At 34.0% G+C, this 22,462-nt stretch overlaps 1 protein-coding gene across 1 annotated transcript in view; it reads right to left on the bottom strand.

Annotated features, from left to right (window-relative positions):
* Positions 1–20,054: 20,054 nt before the first annotated feature.
* The window catches only part of LOC127538684 (uncharacterized), a 67,859-nt gene continuing 65,451 nt past the window's right edge, over positions 20,055–22,462 (bottom strand). Inside the window, 2 exon segments of the mRNA XM_051962445.1 lie at positions 20,055–20,323; positions 20,326–21,011. Of these exon segments, the coding sequence (XP_051818405.1) occupies positions 20,139–20,323; positions 20,326–21,011 (871 nt within the window). The 3' untranslated portion in view covers positions 20,055–20,138.

The raw sequence follows: 22,462 nt of genomic DNA, 5'->3' as shown, positions 1-22,462 counted from the left end.
ATGATGAAAAAAAGAGCCTGGACACTATTTTCCAGGAAATTATCAAAGAGAACTGCCCAGAAGTCATAGAAACAGAGAGTAAAATAAATATTGAAAGAATTCATTGATCATCTACTGAAAGGGATGCTAAAATCAAAAGACAAAGAAATATAGTGGCCAAATGCCAGAACCCTCAGATGAAGGAAAAAATACTGCAAGCGGCTAGAAAAACCCAATTCAAATATAGAGGAGCCACAATAAGGATTACCCAGGATCTAGCAGCATCCACATTAAAAGATCAAAGAGCCTGGAATATGGTATTTCAAAAGGCTAGGGAACTCAGTATGCAACCAAAAATAACTTACCAAGCCAGAATGAGCATCTTTTTCCAGGGAAGAAGATGGTCATTCAACGAAATAAGTGAATTTCACCTATTTTTGATGAAAAAAACAGAACTTAACAAAAGTTTGATCTACAAATATAGAACTCAAGAGAAACCTAAAAAATGTAAAAGGAAATCTTGGGAACTATATTTCTGCTGTAAAGATGTATAAAGAATACTTGTATACCTTGTTCTAGAAACTAGAGGTGGAAAGGACATTGTACCAGAAAAAGGGTAAAGTGGTACTACATCTCACCAAGAGGCAAAGTAAACCTATTATATCTCAAAGAAAGAATGGAGGGGGATGAATATAGTGGGTATCTTACCGCTATCAGAATTGGCTTTAAGAGAAAAATTTTAGACCTGTTCAATTTCCCCCTCATTGAAAAGTGAGAAGGGAAAAGTAAAAAGGGAAGAAATAAGCTAAGTGGAAGGGAATATGGAAACTGTGAGAGAAAGGAGTAAGATAAGGGGAGGAATTCTAAGGTGGGGGGAGGGATACTAAAAAGGGAGGGCTCTAAGAAGCAAGTGGTGTTCACAAGTTTAATAATGGAAAGGGGAGTAAGGGGGAAAGAAGGGAGAAAAGCATAAATAGGGATTAACAAGATGGCAGCTAATACAGAATTTGTCATTTTTAACCATAAATGTGAATGGGGTAAACTCCCCCAAAAGAGGAAGAGGTTAGCAGAATGGATTAAAAGCCAGAATCCTATAATATGTTGTTTACAGGAAATATGCCTGAGGCACGGAGATACATGCAGAGTAAAGGTAAAAGTTTGTAGCAAAATCTACTATGCTTTAGGTGAAGTCAAAAAAGCAGGGGTAGCCATCCTGATCACAGATCAAGCAAAAGAAAAATTGATCTAATTAAAAGAGATAAGGAAGGGCACTATATCTTGCTAAAGGGTAGCAATATCAATATTAAACCTATATGCACCAAGTGGTGTAGCATCTAAATTCTTAAAAGAGAAATTAAGAGAGCTGCAAGAAGAAATAGACAGCAAAACTCTAATACTGGGAGATCTAAACCTTGTACTCTCAGAATTAGATAAATCAAACCACAAAATAAATAAGAAAGAAGTCAAAGAGGTAAATAGAATACTAGAAAAGTTAGAAATGATAGATCTCTGGAGAAAATGTAATGGGGACAGAAAGGAATACACCTTCTTTTCAGGAGTTCATGGAACTTATACAAAAATTGACCATATATTAGGACATAAAAACCTCAAACTCAAATGCAGTAAGGCAGAAATAGTGAATGCATCCTTTTCAGACCACGATGCATTGAAAATTACATTCAATAAAAAGCCAGGGGAAAGTAGACCAAAAAATAATTGAAAACTGAATAATCTCACACTAAAGAATGATTGGGTGAAACAGCAAATCATAGACATAATTAATAACTTCACCCACGAAAATGACAATAATGAGACATCATACCAAAATGTGTGGGATGCAGCCAAAGCAGTAATAAGGGGAAATTTCATCTCTCGAGAGGCCTACTTGCATAAAATAGAGAAAGAGAAGGTCACTGAATTGGGCTTGCAACTAAAAATGCTAGAAAAGGAGCAAATTAAAAACCCCCAGTCAAACACTAAACTTGAAATTCTAAAAATAAAAGGAGAGATCAATAAAATTGAAAGTAAAAAAACTATTGAATTAATTAATAAAACTAAGAGTTGGTTCTATGAAAAAACCAACAAAATAGACAAACCCTTAGTAAATCTGATCAAAAAAAGGAAAGAGGGAGAACTTTTATTATTATTATTATTATTATTAGTCTTAAAAAATGAAAAGGGAGAACTTGCCACTAACAAAGAGGAAATTAGAGCAATAAATAGGAGTTACTTTGCCCAACTTTATGCCAATAAATTCGACAACTTAAATGAAATGGAAGAATGCCTTCAAAAATATAGCTTGCCCAGATTAATAGAGGAAGAATTCAATATCCTAAACAGTCCCATCTTACAAAAAGAAATAGAACAAGCTATTAACCAACTCCCTAAGAAAAAATCCCCAGGACCAGTATTAGATCCAACATCACCTATTTTTGATGAAAAAACCAGAACTTAACAAAAAGTTTGATCTACAAATATGGAACTCAAGAGAAACCTAAAAAAGGTAAAAAGAAATCTTGGGAACTATATTTCTGCTATAAGATGGATAAAGAATACATCCATTCCTAATAAAAACACTTGAGAGGATAGGAATAAATGGACTTTTCCTTAAAATAATCAGGAACATATATTTAAAACCGTCAGTAAGCATCATATGCAATAGGGAAAAACTGGAACCTTTCCCTGGAGTGAAGCAAGGTTGCCCACTATCACCATTCAATATTGTATTAGAAACACTAGCCTTGGCAATAAGTGTCGAGAAAGAGATTAAAGGAATTAGAGTAGGCAATGAGGAAACCAAATACTCACTCTTTGCAGATGATATGATTGTATACCTAGAGAACTCCTGAGATTCTACTAAAAAGCTATTAGAAATAATTCATAACTTTAGTAAATTTTCAGGATACAAAATAAATCCCTATAAATCCTCAGCATTTTTATACATCACCAACAAAATCCAACCGTAAGAGATACAAAGAGAAATTCCATTCAAAATAACTGTTGACAGCATAAAATATTTGGGAATCTATCTACCAAAAGAAAGTCAGGAATTATATGAGCAAAATTACAAAAAACTTTCCACACAAATAAAGTCAGATTTAAATAATTGGCAAAATCTTACGTACTCTTGGATGGGCCAAGCGACTATAATAAAGATGACAAGTGTTGATCTTCTTCTTTTAGAATAAGTAGAATAGTCCTCTCTGGGGGAGAGGTGCAGGTTTCTCGGGGGAGGTTTTCTGGGGGCAGCTTTAGTATCAGTTCGGATCAATAATTATCCCAAATGTAGCCAACTGGTAAAAATACAAACGTTTATTTTCTCTTTCCAAAATAGCCTGGTTAGTTGAGGCCTATCTCTCTGCTTGGTTCCAAGAGCTCCCTCTGAATGTCTCCAAATCCAAAGGTTTTGTCCTTCAGCCTCTACCTCTGCTTTCTTCAGCCTCCAGAGGCAGCACCAAGTTGAATCTGTCTTGCCTCTGAGAGAGCCTTCTCAATCTTCAGCCCAGCTCCAACTCATGGCTTCTTCTGACTTGACACTCTTCTCTTCATGTAATTTGGCGGAATTCTGTCTGAGAGCCTGTCTGTTTCTTTTATACGAGAGAGAGGAATTGTGGGATATGAGAGAGGGATTATGGGTTTTCTCCCATAGTGCTCTCTGGCCCTAAGAGCTTCAAGGGAGGTGTGAATTCACAAAGTTACACAGTTAACTTTGTGAATCTCTTATACTTGTGAACTCCAATGAATAAAGATGTGAACACAAGCATTGTATCAATTAGGTCTACTTAGTACCTTGTTTCAGGTTCTGGCCCAAAATATCTTCTTGTAAGATTAGATCAATAATCTATCAACTCTAATGAGTTAGCAGTTTGTAAAGATTCCAACACTCCCTAAACCAATCTATTTATTTAGTGCTATACCAATCAGACTTCCAAGAAAATATTTTAATGATCTAGAAAAAATATAACAACAAAATTCATATGGAAGACTAAAAGGTCGAGAATCTCAAGGGAATTAATGAAAAAAAAAATCAAATGAAGGTGGCCTCACTGAACCTAATCTAAAACTATATTATAAAACAGCAGTCACCAAAACCATTTGGTATTGGCTAAGAAATAGATTAGTTGATCAGTGGAATAGGTTAGGTTCACAAGACAGAATAGTCAACTATAGCCTTCTAGTGTTTGACAAACGCAAAGATCCTAACTTTTGGGATAAGAATTCATTATTTGATAAAAACTGCTGGGATAACTGGAAATTAGTATAGCAGAAATTAGGCATGGACCCACACTTAACACCATATACCAAGATAAGATCAAAATGGGTCCATGATTTAGGCATAAAGAACAAAATTATAAATAAATTAGAGGAATATAAATAAGGTAGTTTATCTCTCAGATTTGTGGAGGAGGAAGAAATTTGTGACCAAAGATGAACTAGAGACTATCACTGATCACAAAATAGAAAATTTTGGCTATATCAAATTAAAAAGCTTTTGTACAAACAAAACTAATGCAAACAAGATTAGAAGGGAAGCAACAAACTGGGAAAACATTTTCACAGGTAAAAGTTCTGATAAAGGCCTCATTTCCAAAATATATAGAGAATTGGCTCTAATTTATAAGAAATCAAGCCATTCTCCAATTGATAAATGGTCAAAGGATATGAACAGACAATTTTCAGATGATGAAATTGAAACTATTACCACTCATATGAAAGTGTTCCAAATCACTATTGATCAGAGAAATGCAAATTAAGACAACTCTGAGATACCACTACACACCTGTCAGATTGGCTAAGATGACAGGAAAAAATAATGATGAATGTTGGAGGGGATGCGGGAAAACTGGGACACTGATGGAGTTGTGAACGAATCCAACCATTCTGGAGAGCAATCTGGAATTATGCCCAAAAAGTTCTGTGCATACCCTTTGATCCAGCAGTGCTACTACTGGGCTTATACACCAAAGAGATACTAAAGAAGGAAAAGGGACCTGTATGTGCCAAAATGTTTGTGGCAGCCTTGTTTGTAGTGGCTAGAAACTGGAAAATGAATGGATGTCCATCAATTGGAGAATAGTTGGGTAAATTGTGGTATATAAATGTTATGGAATATTATTGTTCTGTAAGAAATGACCAGCAAGATGAATACAGAGAGGCTTGGAGAGACTTACAGGAACTGATGCTAAGTGAAATGAGCAGAACCAGGAGATAATTATATACTTCAACAACGATAATATATGAAGATGTATTCTGATGGAAGTGGATTTCTTTAACAAAGAGATGTAACTCAGTTTCAATTGATCAATGATGGACAGAAGTAGCTATACCCAAAGAAAGAACACTGGGAAATGAATGTAAACTGTTTGCATTTTTGTTTTTCTTCCTGGGTTATTTCTACCTTCTGAATCCAATTCTCCCTGTGTAACAAGAGAACTATTCAGTTCTGCACACATATATTGTATCTAGGATATACTGTGACATATTCAACATGCATAGGACTGCTTGCCATCTAGGGGAGGGATGAAGGGAGAGAGGGTAAAAATCAGAACAGAAGTGAATGCAAGGGATAATGTTGTAAAAAATTATCCTGGCATGGGTTCTGTCAATAAAAAGCTATAGTGGCTAAGATAAAAAATAAATAAATAAATAAAGATAAAAATCTAATTGGCCAAATACAAAAGGAACTAAAAAGGTAACTGAAGAACATAATTAAAACTGAAGAAATGAAATTGAATTACTCAATGAAACATCAAGAATCAGTCAAGCAAAACAAAAAAAAATGAAAAAAGGAAGATGTTAAATATCTCATTGAAAAACCAACTCTCCTGGAAAAATAGATCTAGGAAATAATTAAAGGATTATTAGACTTCTTGGAAACCATGATAAAAAAAAAAAAAGCTAGACATTATCTTCCAGGAAATCAAGGAAAACTATGCTGATGTCCTAGAATCAGAAGGTAAAATAGCCAATGAAAGAATTCACCCAACAACCCCTGAAAGAGATCCCAAAATGAAAATTCCAAGGAATACCATAGATAAATTTCAGAACTATAGAACCAAGGAAAAATATTGCAAAGCAGCTATAAAGAAACAATTCATCTATAAAGGAACCACAATCAGGATTACTCAGGATGTAGCAACTTCCACCTTAAATGATCAAAGAGCCTGGAATCTGATATTTTAAAAAGCAAAGGAACTTGGAATGCAGCCAAAAATAAGCTATCTTGTAAACTGAGCATTATCTTTCTTTTTTTTTTTTAATTTTATTTTATTTAATAATAACTTTGTATTGACAGAATCCATGCCAGGATAATTTTTACACGACATTATCCCTTGCAATCACTTATGTTTCGTTTTTTCCCCTCCCTCCTTCCTCCCCCCCCCAGGATGGCAAGTAGTCCTATATATGTTAAATATGTTGCAGTATATCCTAGATACAATACATATTTGCAGAACCGAACAGTTCTCTTGTTGCACAGGGAGAATTGGTGAGCATTATCTTTCAAAGAAGAAGATGGACCTATGATGATACAGGTGAATGTCTTTTATTTTTGATGAAAAAGATAGAAGAAAACCAAATTACTATTATCAGAAATGAAGAGGGTGAAGTTACCACCAATAAAAAGGAAATTAAAGCAATTATTAGGAGCTATATTGCCCAATTTTATGCCAATCAATCTTTGATGTAAGGAACATGGATGAATACTTACAAAAATATAGATTGCCCAGGTTAACAGAGCAGGAAAAAAATTATGTAGTCCTATTTTAGAAAAATAAATTGACAAGTTATTAATGAAGTTGCTTAAAAAAATGTCCATTTTCAGATGTATTTACAAGTGAATTCTAGTAAACATTTAAATAACAATTAATTCCAATACTATACAAACTATTTCGAAAAATAGAAGGTATCATACCAAATTCCTTTTATGACACAGATATGGTATTGATACCTAAACAAGCAAGGATAAAAACAGAGAAATAAAACTATAGACCAATTTCTTTAAAGAATATTGATACAAGCATATTAAATAAAATATTAGCAAAACGATTACACAAGTTATCACCAGTTTAATACATCTTGACCAAATTGGATTTATAGTTGGAATGCAAGGATGATTCAATATTAGAACTATTAGCATAATTGACTATATCAATAATAAAACTAAAAGAAATCATATGATTATCTCAATAGATGAGCGAAAACATTTGATAAAATCTAACACTCATTCCTATTAAAAACACTAGAAAGCATAGGAATAAATAGGTTTTATCTTAAAATGATCAGCGGCATCTATTTGAAACTATCAATAAGCATCATATATAATGGGGATAAACTTGAACCATTCTAAGTAGGATCAGGAGTGAAACAAGTTTGCCTACTGTTATCATTACCATTCAATATGGTGTTAAAATTTTAGCATTTGCATTGAGAGAAAAAAAAAAAGAATTGAAGAAATTAGAGTAGGTAATGAGAAAACAAAATTATTATGGAATTTAGTAGGAGTCCTTTGTTCCCTATTTTTTCTAATAGTTTATATAATATTGGAGTTAATTTGTAATGCTTTCTGGAGGTCCTTCAGATGGGCCTTGGTCTCAGCAGGATAGTCATCACTAGGATGGTTAGGAATAAAGTCTAAAGTCTTTATTGTCTCCTTCAGTCTGTTCACTCTGGCTGACTGACTGTGTCCCCAGTTCTCTCAACCCTAAAAATCCTATTACAATTACATCATTACAGCATACTGAGTATATGCCAACTAGAATGATTATATCATTATATCATATTAGATATATGTGAACTAGAGAACCATTATCTCAACAATTCCATTGAGTTAACACCTTGCTGTAAGTATCCTTGTTTCAAGTATACTTCTCCAGAATTCCAGCCCTCTAGATTAATTGTCCCTTAAATGTTTAGTAGAATTCACATGTAAATCTATCTAGTCCTGGGGATTTTTCTTAGGGAGGTGATTAATACTTTGCTCTATTTCATTTTCTAAAATGGGAATATGTAAGCCATTTATTTCCTCTTCTGTTGATCTAAAAAATCTATATTTTTGTAGGCATTCCTCCATTTCATTTAGGTTATCAAATTTTACTGGCATATTGTTGGCCAAAATAATTCCTAATTGTTGTTCTAATTTCTTCTTCATTGGTAGAAAGTTATCCCTTTTTATTTTTAAGATTAACAATTTGATTTTCCTTTTTCCTTTTTCTAATCAAATTAAGTAAAGGTTTATCTGTTTTGTTGGAGTTTTTCATAAAACCAACTCTTAGTTTTGTTTATTAATTCAATAGTTTCTTTAGTTTCCATTTTATTGTTCTCTACTTTTATTTTTAGAATTTCAAATTTAGTATTTGATTGGGGATTTTGTTCTTTATCTAGCTTTTTTAGTTGCAAGCCCAATTTATTGACCTTCTCTTCCTCTATTTTATGCAAGTAAGCCTCTAGAGATATAAAATTTTCCCTTATTACCATCTTGGCTGTATCCCACAAATTTTGCTATGTTGTCTTATTATTGTCATTCTCTTGGATGAAATCATTAATTATGTGTATGATTTGGTGTTTCACCCATTAATTCTTCAGAATTAAATTACATAGTTTCCAATTTCTTTTTGGTCTATGTTCCCTTGGCCTTTTATTGCGTGTGATTTTTATGATACCATGATCTGAAAAATGCATTTATTCTTTCTGCCTTTCTGCATTTGATTTTAAGTCTTTATGTCCTAATATATGGTCATTTTTTGAATAACTTCCATGAACTGCTGAGAAGAAAGTATACTCCTGTCTTCATTAAAATTTCTCCAAAATCTATCATATCTAGCTTTTCTAATATTCTATTTACCTCTTTAACTTCTTTCTTATTTATTTTGTGATTTGATTTATCTAGTTCTGAGAGAGTAAGGTTGAGATCTCCCACTATTATAGTTTTGCTGTCTGTTTCTTCTTGCAACTCTTTTAACTTCTTCTTTAGGAATTTAGATGCTATACTACTTGATGCATATGTGTATAATACTGATATTGCTTCATAATGTATGGTACCTTTTAGCAAGATATAGTTTCCTTCCTTATCTCTTTTAATTTAATCAATTTTTGCTTTTGCTTGATCTGAGATCAGGATGACTACTCCTACTTTTTTTTTTTACTTCATGAAGTATAATAGATTCTGCTCCAGCCTTTTACCTTTACTCTGTCTGTATCACTTTTTTAAAAAAATGTGTTTCTTGTAAACAACATATTGTAGGATTCTGACTTTTAATCTAGTCTGCTATTTATAAGGGAGTGGCCCAGAAGTAATCTCTGTAGGTATAGGACTGCCCCTTGGGGGGAATCCTGACCATATGGAGATAGCTTCTTAACAGGAGAAAGCTCTCTTTCTGATTGGCTGTGCATGTGACCTCACAGATCCTCTATAAACCCACTGTGGGCAGCAAGTTGCGCTCTTTATCCTGGGGTAGGCGAGCCAAGTGGATGGATAGCCAAGAGAGGTAAGGAGGTTAATAGTGAACACATGGGTCTTTGGACCAGGTGTTCACTAGGGAGTTAACAAGTCAGGGCATTATGTGAATAGGTATAATAAAGGCTTTAAGTTTGCACATGGCTGGCCGTTCTTAAGCACACTATTGCTTATTAAACTACTATTTAATAAATCATGGCCAGAGACTTCTGAAGGCCTCAGAGGAGGTGAGTTGGTAGAATTAGTTCACACTGTAAAGGTCAGTGGCCAGAGGTACTCTGAGGGCCTACGAATCAGGAGAGACTGATAATAATAACTACTATGAGAGCATGTTACAGCTATCCACTTACATTTTATGGAAGAGTTCATCCCATTCACATTCACAATTAAAACCACTAATTCTATATTTCCTGCCATCTTACTAACTCCAAATTATACTTTTCTCTTTTCTTTTCCATTTTCCCTCCTCCCCAGTATTTTACTTATGAGCACTACTTGCCTCAAGTAGTCCTCCCCCTTTAGAGACCCTCTTCCTTTCTTATACCTTTCCCTTACTATTTCTCTTTTCCTTTCTATTTAACATATCCCTTCCATTGTTGCCTTTCCCCTCCCACTTTTCTATTAGGTGAGAGAAGTTTCTTGGTGATAACAAATATATCTAATATTCTTTTTTTTTTTAGCCAAATCTGATGAAAGTAAAATTCACACAATATTCATCATACTCCCTTCTTTCCTTCAATTATAAGTTTTCTGTGGTTCTTCCTGAAATGTAATTTCCCTTATTTTACCTCTACTTTCTCCTTTTTTTCTGTTACAATCCCCTTTCCACCTCACTTCTTTTTTTGTATTACAACAGTAAAATTAGATTATACATGCATTCTCTATGTATACCCATAACATAAATAGTTCTCAAGAGTTTTTTTTTTCTTTTTGCCTTTTTTATGCTTCTCTTGAATTTTATATTTGGAGGTCAAATTTGTTTGTTTAGCTTTGGTCTTTTCATGAAAAATAAATGGAATACACCATTTCATTGAATGACCATCTTCTATCCTAAAAGAAAATGCTCAGTTTAGCAGGATAATTTTTCTTGACTGCATTCCAAATTCCTTTGCCTTTTGGAATATCAGGTTCTAGGCCCTTTGATCGATTGAAGTAGAAGCTGCTGGTTTTAAATAATACTTACTGTGGCTCCTCGATATTTAAATTGTTTCTTTATGGCTGATATTTTTTCCTTGGTCCAATAGTTATGAAATTTAGGCACTATATTCTTTAGGGTTTCACTTTTTGGGTCTCTTTCAGGAGGTGTTCAATGAATTTTTTCAGTGGTCATTTTACCTTCTGATTCTATGACATCTGGGCAGTTCTTTTTGATGATTTCCTGAAAAATAGTGTCTAGGCTCTTTTTTCATCATAGATTTCAAGGAGTCCAATAATCTTTAGATTGTCTCTCCTTGATCTATTTTCCAGATCAGTTGTTTTTCCAATTAGTTATTTTACATTTTTCTATTTTTTTTTTTTTTTTTACTTTTTTGGTTTTGCTTGACTGAGTCTTGTTGTCTCATTGAGTCACTCATTTCCATTTGTTCATCTCTGAATTTTAGTAAATTATTTCTTCATTTACTTTTTTTACTTCTTTTTGTAATTGTCCAATTGAATTTTTAAATGAGTTGTTTTGTCCTATTGAATTTTTCCCGATTTCACATATTCTGTTTTTTAAGGAGTCATTTTTTTCCATTTCATAAATTCTGTTTTTCTGGGACTTGTTTTCTTTTTCCATTTTATCAAATCTATCTTTTAATAAATTATATGTCTTTTCCAAACCTTCTTGCAAAGTTTTAATTTCCTTTCCCTATTGTTCTTTTAGTTCTCTTTTAAGATCCTTTTAAATTTCTTCAAGGAGAGCCTTGTGTGATGGGGATCAGGTTATCTCACCCTCTGGGGCTTCATCTGGAGACCATTTGCTTTTAGTGTCCCCAGGGTTTGAAATATATTCTTCTCTTTCACTATAAAAACTGTCTATGATCAGCATTCTCTGCTTTTATACTCATTTTTTTTTAAAGTTAAAATCTGATTTTAGGGCAGGGGAGGTTTTCCCTCCTTTCTCTTCAAGTAGCTGTGGCTGAGCTGTGTATGCTGACTCACTCCCAGTGCTGGGTGGCTGTGGCCAGGTTCTGTGAGATTCTGGCATTTAGGGGTTCACTATTTACCTTTTGTATTTGTGTTAGATGTTTTATAACTTCTTTGCTAATCTAGTTGCTTGCAGCCTGGGCAGTTTAGCCAACATTGCTACAGATTACTCCATATATATTTTCCACAGCTCCACCCTGGCCTGTGCTCTATTCACTGGCATCCATGCTCAAACTGCTTGTGCTTGGCCTACCTACCTCCATTTCCAATTAAAACAGACCTTTTCTGACAATCTTCAAAATTATCTTCTGCTGGTAATTTGTTGCACTCCCAATATTTGTGAATTCTGCCTTCCTGAACTAATTCAGAGGCTGAATATGCTAATTAGCCTGAGGGTTGTAGGAGAAGGTCAGAAAGAACTGTGTGTTCATTCCACCATCTTGGTTCCACCTCCCCTCATTGAAAAAAATTAACAGATAAAGATTGTAATATGAACTAATCAAAATAATTATTTATAATATAAACACATTATAAAAATGAATGCCAATACACAATATGGCAATTAATTGACAATTGCAAAGATCATGCATTTGAAGATAGAATACAGCACATTTAAATTAAACAGTGTTGATTTTTTAATTAAAAAATGATGGATCATAATGGTTGATGATGTTAAAGAATCATCATGGAATGGTGGAAAGAGTATTTGGGCTGATTCTTTGATCCATGCTACTAGGAAAAGCTAAGATGAGTACATTACTTGAACTCTGGAATTTTATGTTTCAATAGGGCTAAGGCTGATTTATAATAAGCCCTGAACCATTAAAGTAGAGCCCTGAAAGCAGGGAGTCACCATCCTGCTTAAGGAGTATTGAACTGTCCCATATAAGTAATAGAGCAGTTCAAAGCTTCCATGCCAATCAGAAGTGGCAAACTACACTTCTTGTTTGAAGGAGATAAAATCAATCTCAATCATTCCATCTCCATATGCATGGAGAGAAAAAGGGAGGGAGGAAGAGAGGAAGGGAGGGAGAGAGAGAGCAGAGACAGAGAAAGAGACAGAGAGACAGAAACAGATTTTTAAAAACATAAGACCATTTGCTATTGACTGAGAAAACAGGGGTTAAAATCCTGGCTCTTAGTATCTGTGAGCCCCTCTGTAAGTTATTTAAACTCTCTGAACCTAATCAATTTTTTTTGCTGTTTTATTTTGTTTTTAAAAGCTTTTAATAATAGCTTTTTATTTCCAAAATACATAAAAAGATAGTTTTCAACATTCACTCTTGCAAAACCTTCTCTTCCAGATTTTTCTCCCTTTTTTTCCCCCACTCATTCCCCCATATAACAAGTAATCGAATATAGGTGTAATGTGCAATTCTTCTAAACATATTTCCAAATTTATCATACTGCATAAGAAAAATCAGATCAAAAAGGGAAATAAAATGAGAAAGAAAAAAAAGCAAGTAAACAACAACAACAAAGGTTAAAACTATTACACTGTGATCCACATTCAGTCCCCATAGAACTCGGTTCTACTCACTTCACTTAGAATCAGTTTATATAACTGTCTCTGGGCCTTTCTGAAATCAGCCTGCTCATTATTTCTTATAGAACAATAATATTCCATTACCAAACATCATAAATTATTCAACTATTCCCCAACTTACGGGCATCTACTCAGTTTCCAGTTCTTTGCCACTACAAAAAGGGTACTACAAACATTTTGAACATATGGGTTCTTTTCCCTTTTTATTATCTCTTTGGGATACAGACCCAGTAGAGACACTCAATCTTTTGAGCATAGTTTTAAATTGTTATCCACAACGACAACTTTATCTTAAAAATAAGAAAGTTGCATTAGATTGCTTATATTCTTTGCATTTATAAACTTGAAGTACTAATAATATGAAAGTCTAAGTGATGAGGGGGGGGGGGAGAAACATAGAATAGGCTTCCTTCTGGATTAAATCCATAGGTTGGGAGTATAAATATTTGAGAAAGTAAGTATTCATGAAGTGGTGGAAATCATGCTAGTCTCTGGATATTAATCAAATGTCTATGTATATTACTCATATGTAACCTTACATCATTTCTTGGGTTTGAATTTAAAGTTGTCCAAAGTTATTGCTGGACCAAGAAGCCTACAAATCTATATATATATTGGAATATACATAGAATCAGATCCCTATGTCTTCCTTACTTGGACTCTCTCACTTCCTTTTTTGAGGAAGCCTCTCTTCCTTTCATAGGAAGTGGTCTGCAATACTAAAAGCTCTTGAAAAGTAATAGAGAATGAGGATTTAGAAGAAGTTATTGAATTTAGCTGGTAAGAGATTGTACTAAGGAAATAAATGGACTGCTTTCTATGTGCATTATAATATAAACATAGCTTAAGATTTTCTTCCATGGCCTGAGAGAGTTAATGGCCCTAATAGTTCACAAATTATTCCTGGTTTGCTAGAGAAATCAAATTCAATTTCTTTATAATAGCTGTAGTACAAGGAACCCATCTAGTTTCCAGCATATAAACATAGTTTCACCTTCACATTTAGCTTGCTTCATATTCTGTTTATGTTATTCTCTTATTTGACACCTCTAATTTATGCAGTTAAACTTGGAATGAAACCAGTCTCTGACATGAAATTTAAAGTATTTTTAATTTTATTTAGGAATATTTTCATAAATATCTTCTACACCTTAACTGGGTCACTGGAGAAGTTAATCAAAAATGTTGTAGATTAATTAAGTAAATCTTGATTCATTTTTTGAGTAATTTGTCCTCTATTTAAAAAAACAAAGCTGGAATATCTAGAATTATATTTTAAAATATCTAGTAATTCAACTAAGATTAATTTTTTCATGAAAGACTTTTTGGAAAATATATGAAAACAAAGCAAATGGCAACATGGAAAATATCTTTAAAAAACTAGCTAACTTATCCCCGAAAAAAAGGAAATGATAAAATCTCACACATTTCATCAATAAATATATATTCCTTGGAATTGAGACTATCCACCAAAGCAGATGTTATAAGCTTCAATGCATAATGTTCACAAACTGCTGCAAGGTTTCTGGGAAGTCAAAAGTTTTTGACTTGAATGGGTTTGAGTTTATTTTTTAGATTTTCTCCAGTTTGGGGGAGATTTTATTTTAAACTTTCCTGTATTTGATAGATTAGAAAAGTATATATATATATCCTACCATAAATCTCAATTAAATATCCAGGTAAAATTATAACTGATTGTTTTTTAAGCTTCATTAATAAGGAGTGAAAATGAATCATGTTAGGTTTATAGAGTGAGGATCAGGTATTCTCTTCTGCATCATACAAAATACTTTTCTTTTTTTCTTTTTTGTGCTGATATTATATTGATTATATATCTGCTCCATAGAAGTTTCTTATGTCTGCAGAACTGAATTGGATACAAAGCAAAAGAGATAATATATGAAAAATGCTTCACAAACTTTAGAACACTGTTTTGTGTGATATGTATTATATAATAACATATTGTGTTATAAAATTATGGTAGCAGTAATATAATATTGAAACATTTAGATCCTTTTTCAGACCAAGAGACAGAGATTTGCACACATATACATACACACTTAATATGACCTTACTTAGCAAAATTCATAATTCATAGTAAGATGGTATAGTATATACAAAGAGGTACAGATAGTAAGGGATATTGTTATATAATTATCCAATGAGCAAAATAAATGAAAAACTATAAGAAATAAAGTATAAAAAGTATAGCTTAATTTAAAAGGCTATGCCATATACAGACAAGAGCAGACTTTTTGTGGAATTATATCCACATACATTTCAGCAAAAAAAAAAAATCATATGTCAGTATGAAAAATACTTCCATAGATGTAATATTATATTTCACAGTATTCTTTCTGTACTCTTTAAGCCCTACATCTTTCCATCTCAATATCCCTTCAAATGTATCTAAAAATTTAATGTCATTGCATTTAAAAACCTTGGAATATGTCATATATTTTATTATCTCAAAGATTTGTTGTGTTAACAATGAATTCACATTTCCCTATGTAAATCATAAACTCTATGTGTTAGAGAGTGGCATTTATGAGTTTTTTTTTTTTTTGAAAGAGGAAAGCAAGAAAGGAAGGAAGGAAAGAGGGAAGGAAGGAAGGAAGGAAGGAAGGAAGGAAGGAAGGAAGGAAGGAAGGAAGGGAGGGAGGGAGGAAGGAAGGAAGGAAAGAGGGAAGGAAGGAAGGAAGGAAGGAAGGGAGGGAGGGAGGGAGGGAGGAAGGAAGGAAGGAAGGAAAAAAGAAAGGAGGAGAAAGGAAGGGGAAAAAGGAGAGAGGGAAGAATTATCATTTTTTGTCATTTTTCTGTAAAGAGTTTCTCTGTACTTAACCAAATTTTCCTCAGAAAACAGCTACATTGATCACATATAGACTTTTTTTTCCCTCTTAATTATCTCTCTCTTTTTTTAAAAATAACTTTTTATTGACAGAACCCATGCCAGGGTAATTTTTTACAGCATTATCCCTTGCACTCATTTCTGTTCCGATTTTTCCCCTCCCTCCCCTAGATGGCAAGCAGTCCTTTACATGTTAAATAGGTTACAGTATATCCTAGATACAATATATGGATCACATATAGATTTATATTAGAATCTTTTTAACTTGGAAAACCCTGTTTTCTGTGTTCTGCTTAAATCTAAAGACTTTGTACAATTTGAGTCATGTTCATACTATCCTGAAGCATCCAAACAGGTGAAATGGTGAAATCTCACATTGTATTCATGGTATATGGGCAACCACTGACAATTCATTTCTCTCTCATTTGCTTCCATGAAAATAATATTATTACCTCAATATGAAAATAGTTGAATAAAATGATTCCTTTCATTTCATGTCACAGAATTGACACTATTTTTTCCTTTCGAACATTTTATTTTTTACAAAGAAAACAAATCTACCTCATAATTCTACTCCTCATTTTCTTTTACACTCCTCCTCCTCTTCATCAGAAACATTTATATCTTGGAGATACTTCCCATCCCGAAATCCTGTTCTTCAGATTGATGATTAGCTTCTAGAATCATTATTTCAGAAAAGACTCTTTGCTTCATTTCATTCACAACTCATCTTTTTATATTTCTGCTCCTCCTCATCAGTCACCTCACCCTAAATGGAGTCTACTTACTGTTTTATTTTGAAGCTCTCTTTTCTGTCTTATTTTACACTATTGAAAGATAAGCTTTTTTGAAGGTAGAGAATGTTTTGCATCAGTGTGAAGCTGTTCTAAAAATAAAGTTTAAAAATTATTAGTTTACCTAAATGATATAATCAGAAAAAGAGCTTAGACAACATCTTTCAAAAAATTATCATAGAGCAGGGCAAAGCAAAGATGGTGAGGAGTAGACATGTCTTTTTCTGAGCTCCTAGTGTCACTCAGATCAACACCAGTTGAAATTTCTGAACTGGTTTTTGAGTGACAGAACCCAGAAATATGTAGAGCTTAACAAATTGCTAGCAGAAGATACTTTGGAAGAATTTCAAAAAGATCTATTTCAATCTGGCTGGGGTGAGGATGGGAGGGAGGCCACTGAGCACAGACACAGAGCAGGGAGCCACAACAGGTAACCAGGGCATGGCAACATCCACGCACTGGGGAATCTACTAATGAGGCTCTCAGGCTACTCTGTTCTGGTTTCAAGCCACTGGTAAAGCAGATTTGCTGTGAGACATCCAAAGAAAATAGAAAAGAAAAATAGTGAGTCTCTGAACCCGAGAAAAATGCAGAACCTGGCCATGCATAGCCAGCACCAGAAGTCAATCAGCAACACTGGCCCCAGTGCAAACTAAGGTAGCTGTCAACCCTTTGGCTTAAGAGCATACCTCAACTTTTTTAAAAATGAGCAAAAAAGTAAAAATAATTCCAACCATATGTAGCTTTTATGAAAAAAGGGAAGAACAGACCTCAAAATCTGAGCATCCTAAAGGCAAATCATCTCTAGATGAAGCCTCAATGGGTGATATGAATTGGTCCCCATTTCACAAAGCTCTCTTGGAGAAATTCAATAAGATCTTAAAAGATAGTTAGAAGAAAAATGGAGAAAGAGAATGAGATCTTTGCAATAGGGTAGGGGAAAGGAAAAACAGAAATTATCTAAAGAAAACTCCTTAAAAATAGATTTTATGAAATGGGAAAAGTGAACAACTCCATACAAAATAGAAAGAAGAAACCAATACATTAAAAAACAGAATTTCTGAAATGGAAAAAATGCAATGAACAAAACAACTCATTTAAAACTTTGATTGACCAAAAGCAAAAGGGGGGTGGGGGGAAAGCTATCTGAAGAAAATAATTCACTAAAAATTAAAATTGAACAAATGGAAATGAATGAACCTATGAGACTTCAATTATCAGTCAAATAAAACCAAAAAGGTGAAAAAATTAAAACTGTGAAATACATCATTGATAAAACAACTGATTTGGAAAACAATTTAGACACACAGTCTAAGAATTATTGGACTTTCTGAACACCATGATGAAAAAAAATAGCCTATACATTTTCTTTCAGGAAATCATCAAGGAAAACTGCCCTGGTGTCCTAGAACTAGAGGGTAAAATAACCATTGAATGAATTCACACAATTAATAATATTCACATTCCACAATTTATTCAGCCATTATCCAATTGATGGGCATCTACTCATTTTTCAATTTCTGGCCACTACAAAGAGGGCTGCCACAAACATTCGTGCACATAAAGATCTCTTTCCCTTCTTTATGATCTCATTAAAATATAAGCCCAGTAGTAGCACTGCTGAATCAAAAGGTATGCATAGTTTGATAACTTTTTGAGCATAGTTCCAAATTGCTCTCCAGAATGGTTGGATGTATTCACAATTCCACCAACAATGTATTAGTGTCCCTAATTGGAGATCTCCTCCAACATTCCAGATTATCTTTCCCTGTCATTCTAGCCAGGCTGACAGGTGTATAGTGGTATCTCACAGTTGTCTTAATTTGCATTTTTCTGATTAATAATGACTTGGAGCATCTTCTCATATGGTTAGAAATAGTTTCAATTTCTTTGTATGAGAATTGTCTGTTCATATCCTTTGACCATTTATCAATTGGAGAATGGCTTGATTTCTTATAAATTAGAGACAATTCTCTATATATTTTGGAAATGAGTCTTTTATCAGAACCTTTGACTGTAAAAATATTTTCCCAGTTTATTGCTTCCCTTCTTATCTTGTCTTCATTAGTTTTGTTTGTACAAAAATTTTTCAGTTTGATATAAGCAAAATTTTCTATTTTGTGATCAGTAATGATCTCTAGTTCTTCTTTGGTCATAAATTCCTTCCTCTTCTACAGGTCTGAGAGGTAAACTATCCTATATTCCTCTAATTTATTTATAATCTTATTCTTTATGTTTAGGTCATGAACCCATTTTGACCTTATTTTGGTGTATAGTGTTAAGTGTGGGTAAATGACTAGTTTCTGCCATACTATTTTCAAATTTTCCCAGCAATTTTTGCCAAACAGTAAGTTCTTATCCCAAAAGCTGGGGTCTCTGGGTTTGTCAAACACTAGATTGCAATAGTTATTGACTGTTTTGTCCTTTTTTGTCCTTTTTGTCCTTTGAACCTAACCTATTCCACTGATTCATCTCAGTCGGAGCCTCCTCGGCCCTTTTCTTGGGAAGATGTGGATCAGTTACTAAATCCAGCTAACTGAGCGCACATGTCCTTGGAAGAACAGCTAAAAGAATTACTGGACAAACTGGATCTGACCGTGCTCAATGAAATCCAGTGGGTCGAGAAGTAAACGAGCAAAATTATTAAAAAAAGAAATTGCTGTTATTCGAAACAAGCTAAGTCAGTCAAACAGCCAACCCCCTCCACTGGAGTCAGGTATTGGGAGCTTTGAAGAGGAAGGGGCGCCATTAGAACAGGAAGCAGATGAAGAAGGAGATAAATCTCCCCCTAAACTTGAACCATCAGATGCATTACCTCTTCCTTCAAACTCGGAGACTAATTCAGAACCACCAACCCTCAAACCAGTAGAACTCAATCCAGAGCAGAGTAAACTATTCAAAAGAGTAAAATTTGATAATGAATTATATAGCATGTCCATTCAGAAAGAAATGGTAAATGGACACACTCCAGAACATAAACCTGACAGTAATCTCAATGATTCGACAGTCTCTGCAGTAGCTGAGTCATCCACCGATGTAAACAGATGTACCTCTGTTCTCTTCTGCAAATCGAAAAGTCTTTTTCTCAGTAGCTAGAGAAGAGTGGCATGGTCATGTCACAGCCTTATCAGTTGCCCCAGAATTTCGACGCCTTGGTTTAGCTGCTAAACTAATGGAGCTATTGGAGGAAATTTCAGAAAGAAAGGGTGGGTTTTTTTGTTGATCTCTTTGTAAGAGTTTCAAATCAAGTAGCAGTCAACATGTATAAGCAACTGGGCTACAGTGTTTATAGAAGAGTAATAGAATACTACTCTGCGAGCAATGGAGAACCTGATGAGGATGCTTATGATATGAGGAAAGCACTCTCCAGGGACACAGAAAAGAAATCCATCATACCGTTACCTCATCCTGTGAGACCTGAAGATATCGAATAACTTTTTCCCAAGCCTCTTTAGAAACAAGCCGTCTCTCATTTTCTGATATACATAAATTACCGTGCGGGCACAGGATGTCTTCATTAAAATTTAACTCCTCTTCCTCATCTTTTTTCTCATCCTTGGAATCATCTTTATTAAGGTGTCACCATTCATTTTCCCATTACTTTGGTCTGTATCAATATCTTGCTCATCTAACTGCTCTAGGGCTAGCTGTCGCCAACTTCGTAAGGAATACTTCCCTACCCAGAAGCCTTCATTACCCTTCACTGTGGTTTTCAACAAATTTGTAACTATTTTATAATCTTCATTTAGTTGGTTCTTCGACTGCAATACACGACAGCGCTCTACCACACAGTCTTTGCAAAGAGCTTTACCATTAAGCTGGGGTCCCCCTCCATAGCGACTGTAGAAAATATCTGCTCCATATTCAGAAATTCTCTTCATGATGGAGATTTTGTCAGGATGCAGTTTGTCATGGGCACACAAGCAGGCATGATTATCAATGGGCTTTGTTGGGGTAGATTCATCTAACCATTTCTGCAGCCACTCAAGTGAGACAAATTCATACGGCTCAGCTCTAGCAGGTAACCTTTGGTAGAGTTCCTTCACCTCTTCGTGTTTGGCTTTGCCTTTGTCCACACTTTGTTTACGCATTTCAGCCAGTTTCATGCACCACTCCTCAAACTTGGAGTTATCCCGATCTACCAGCTCTTGAAGAAAAGCTGGTACTTGAACTGTCAGAGAAGATTTCTCTTGGGTCTGTAATCTATACACCAACATGTAGGCATTTCTAGAGCGGTGAGTTTTTTCTTCTTTAAATGTGTATCTATCCACAAAGAGAGACCTTTAGAATATGGTTTGTCCTCCTTTCAGTTGTTCACCGGAAGTGTATTGACTTTGGAGTGTTAGCAGATAAGACTTACTTCTCTTTGCCAATAACTGTTGGAATACTCTGTTAAGATATGCCCCATCCTTAGCAAGTAACCTCTAGGCAAATTGTTTAGCTACAAATTGTAAAGCCTGAGTTTGCGGTCAGCAGCTATCTTTTGACCTGTTTCAAGTGGACATCATCCAAATACCAGATAGCTTTTCATGAGGTTGATTCCTTTTATGGCCAGAAATGTTTGTCTGGATATCTTAAAGTATACCTTTCAGCAGGTTTGCATATGAGGAGAAATGGTTTTGGTAACTGCTGCTTTATAATATAATTTTAGATCTGATACAGCTAGGTCACCTTCATTTGATTTTTTTTTTTATTAATTCCCATGAAATTCTTGACTTTTTGTTTTTCCATATGAACTTTGTTGTTATTTTTTCTAGGTCTTTAAAATAGTTTTTTGGGAATCTGATTGGTATAGCATTAAACAAATAGATTAGTTTAGGTAGTATTGTCATCTTTGTTATATTTGGTTGCCCTAATCAAGAGCATCTAACATTTTTCCAATTGGTTAGATCACACTTAATTTGTATGAAAGGGTTTTGTAGTTTTGCTCGTAAAGTTTCTGATTTTTTCTTGGCAAACAGATTCCTAAGTATTTTATACTATCAGTAGTTACTTTAAATGGTATTTCTCTTTGTAACTCTGACTGTTGGATTTTGTTAGTGATATATAAGAATGCTAATGATTTATATAGGTTTGTTTTGTATCCTGCAACTTTGCTAAAGTTGTGGATTATTTCTAATAACTTTTTAGTAGAATCTGTCTGGTTCTCTAAGTATACCATCATATCATCAGCAAAGAGTGATAATTTGGTTTCCTCATTGCCTACTCTAATTCCTTTAATCTCTTTCTCAACTCTTATTGCCAAAGCTAACATTTCTAATACAATATTGAATAGTAACGGTGATAGTGGGCAACATTGTTTCACTCCTAATATTATAAGGAATGGTTGCAGTTTTTCCCCATTACATATGATGCTTACTGATGGTTTTAATAGATGCTATTGAGTATTGTAAGAAAAAGTCCATTTATTCCTATATTCCCAAGTGTTTTTTAATAAGAATGGATGTTGGATTTTATCAAATGCTTTTTCTGCATCTATTGAGATGACCATATGGTTTTTGTTAATTTGATTATTAATATGGCCAATTATACTGATAGTTTTCCTAATATTGAACCAGCCCTGCATTCCTGGTATAAATCCTACTAAATCATAGTGTATTTTCCTGGGGATGATTTTCTGTAGTCTTTTTGCTAATATCTTATTTAAGATTTTAGTATCACTATTCATTAGGGAGATTGGTCTATAATTTTCTTTCTCTGTTTTCAACCTACCT

The sequence above is a fragment of the Antechinus flavipes genome, chromosome 5 (assembly GCF_016432865.1).
Source record: "Antechinus flavipes isolate AdamAnt ecotype Samford, QLD, Australia chromosome 5, AdamAnt_v2, whole genome shotgun sequence".
NCBI lineage: Eukaryota > Metazoa > Chordata > Mammalia > Dasyuromorphia > Dasyuridae > Antechinus > Antechinus flavipes.
This window is presented reverse-complemented; position numbering and strand designations above follow the sequence as displayed.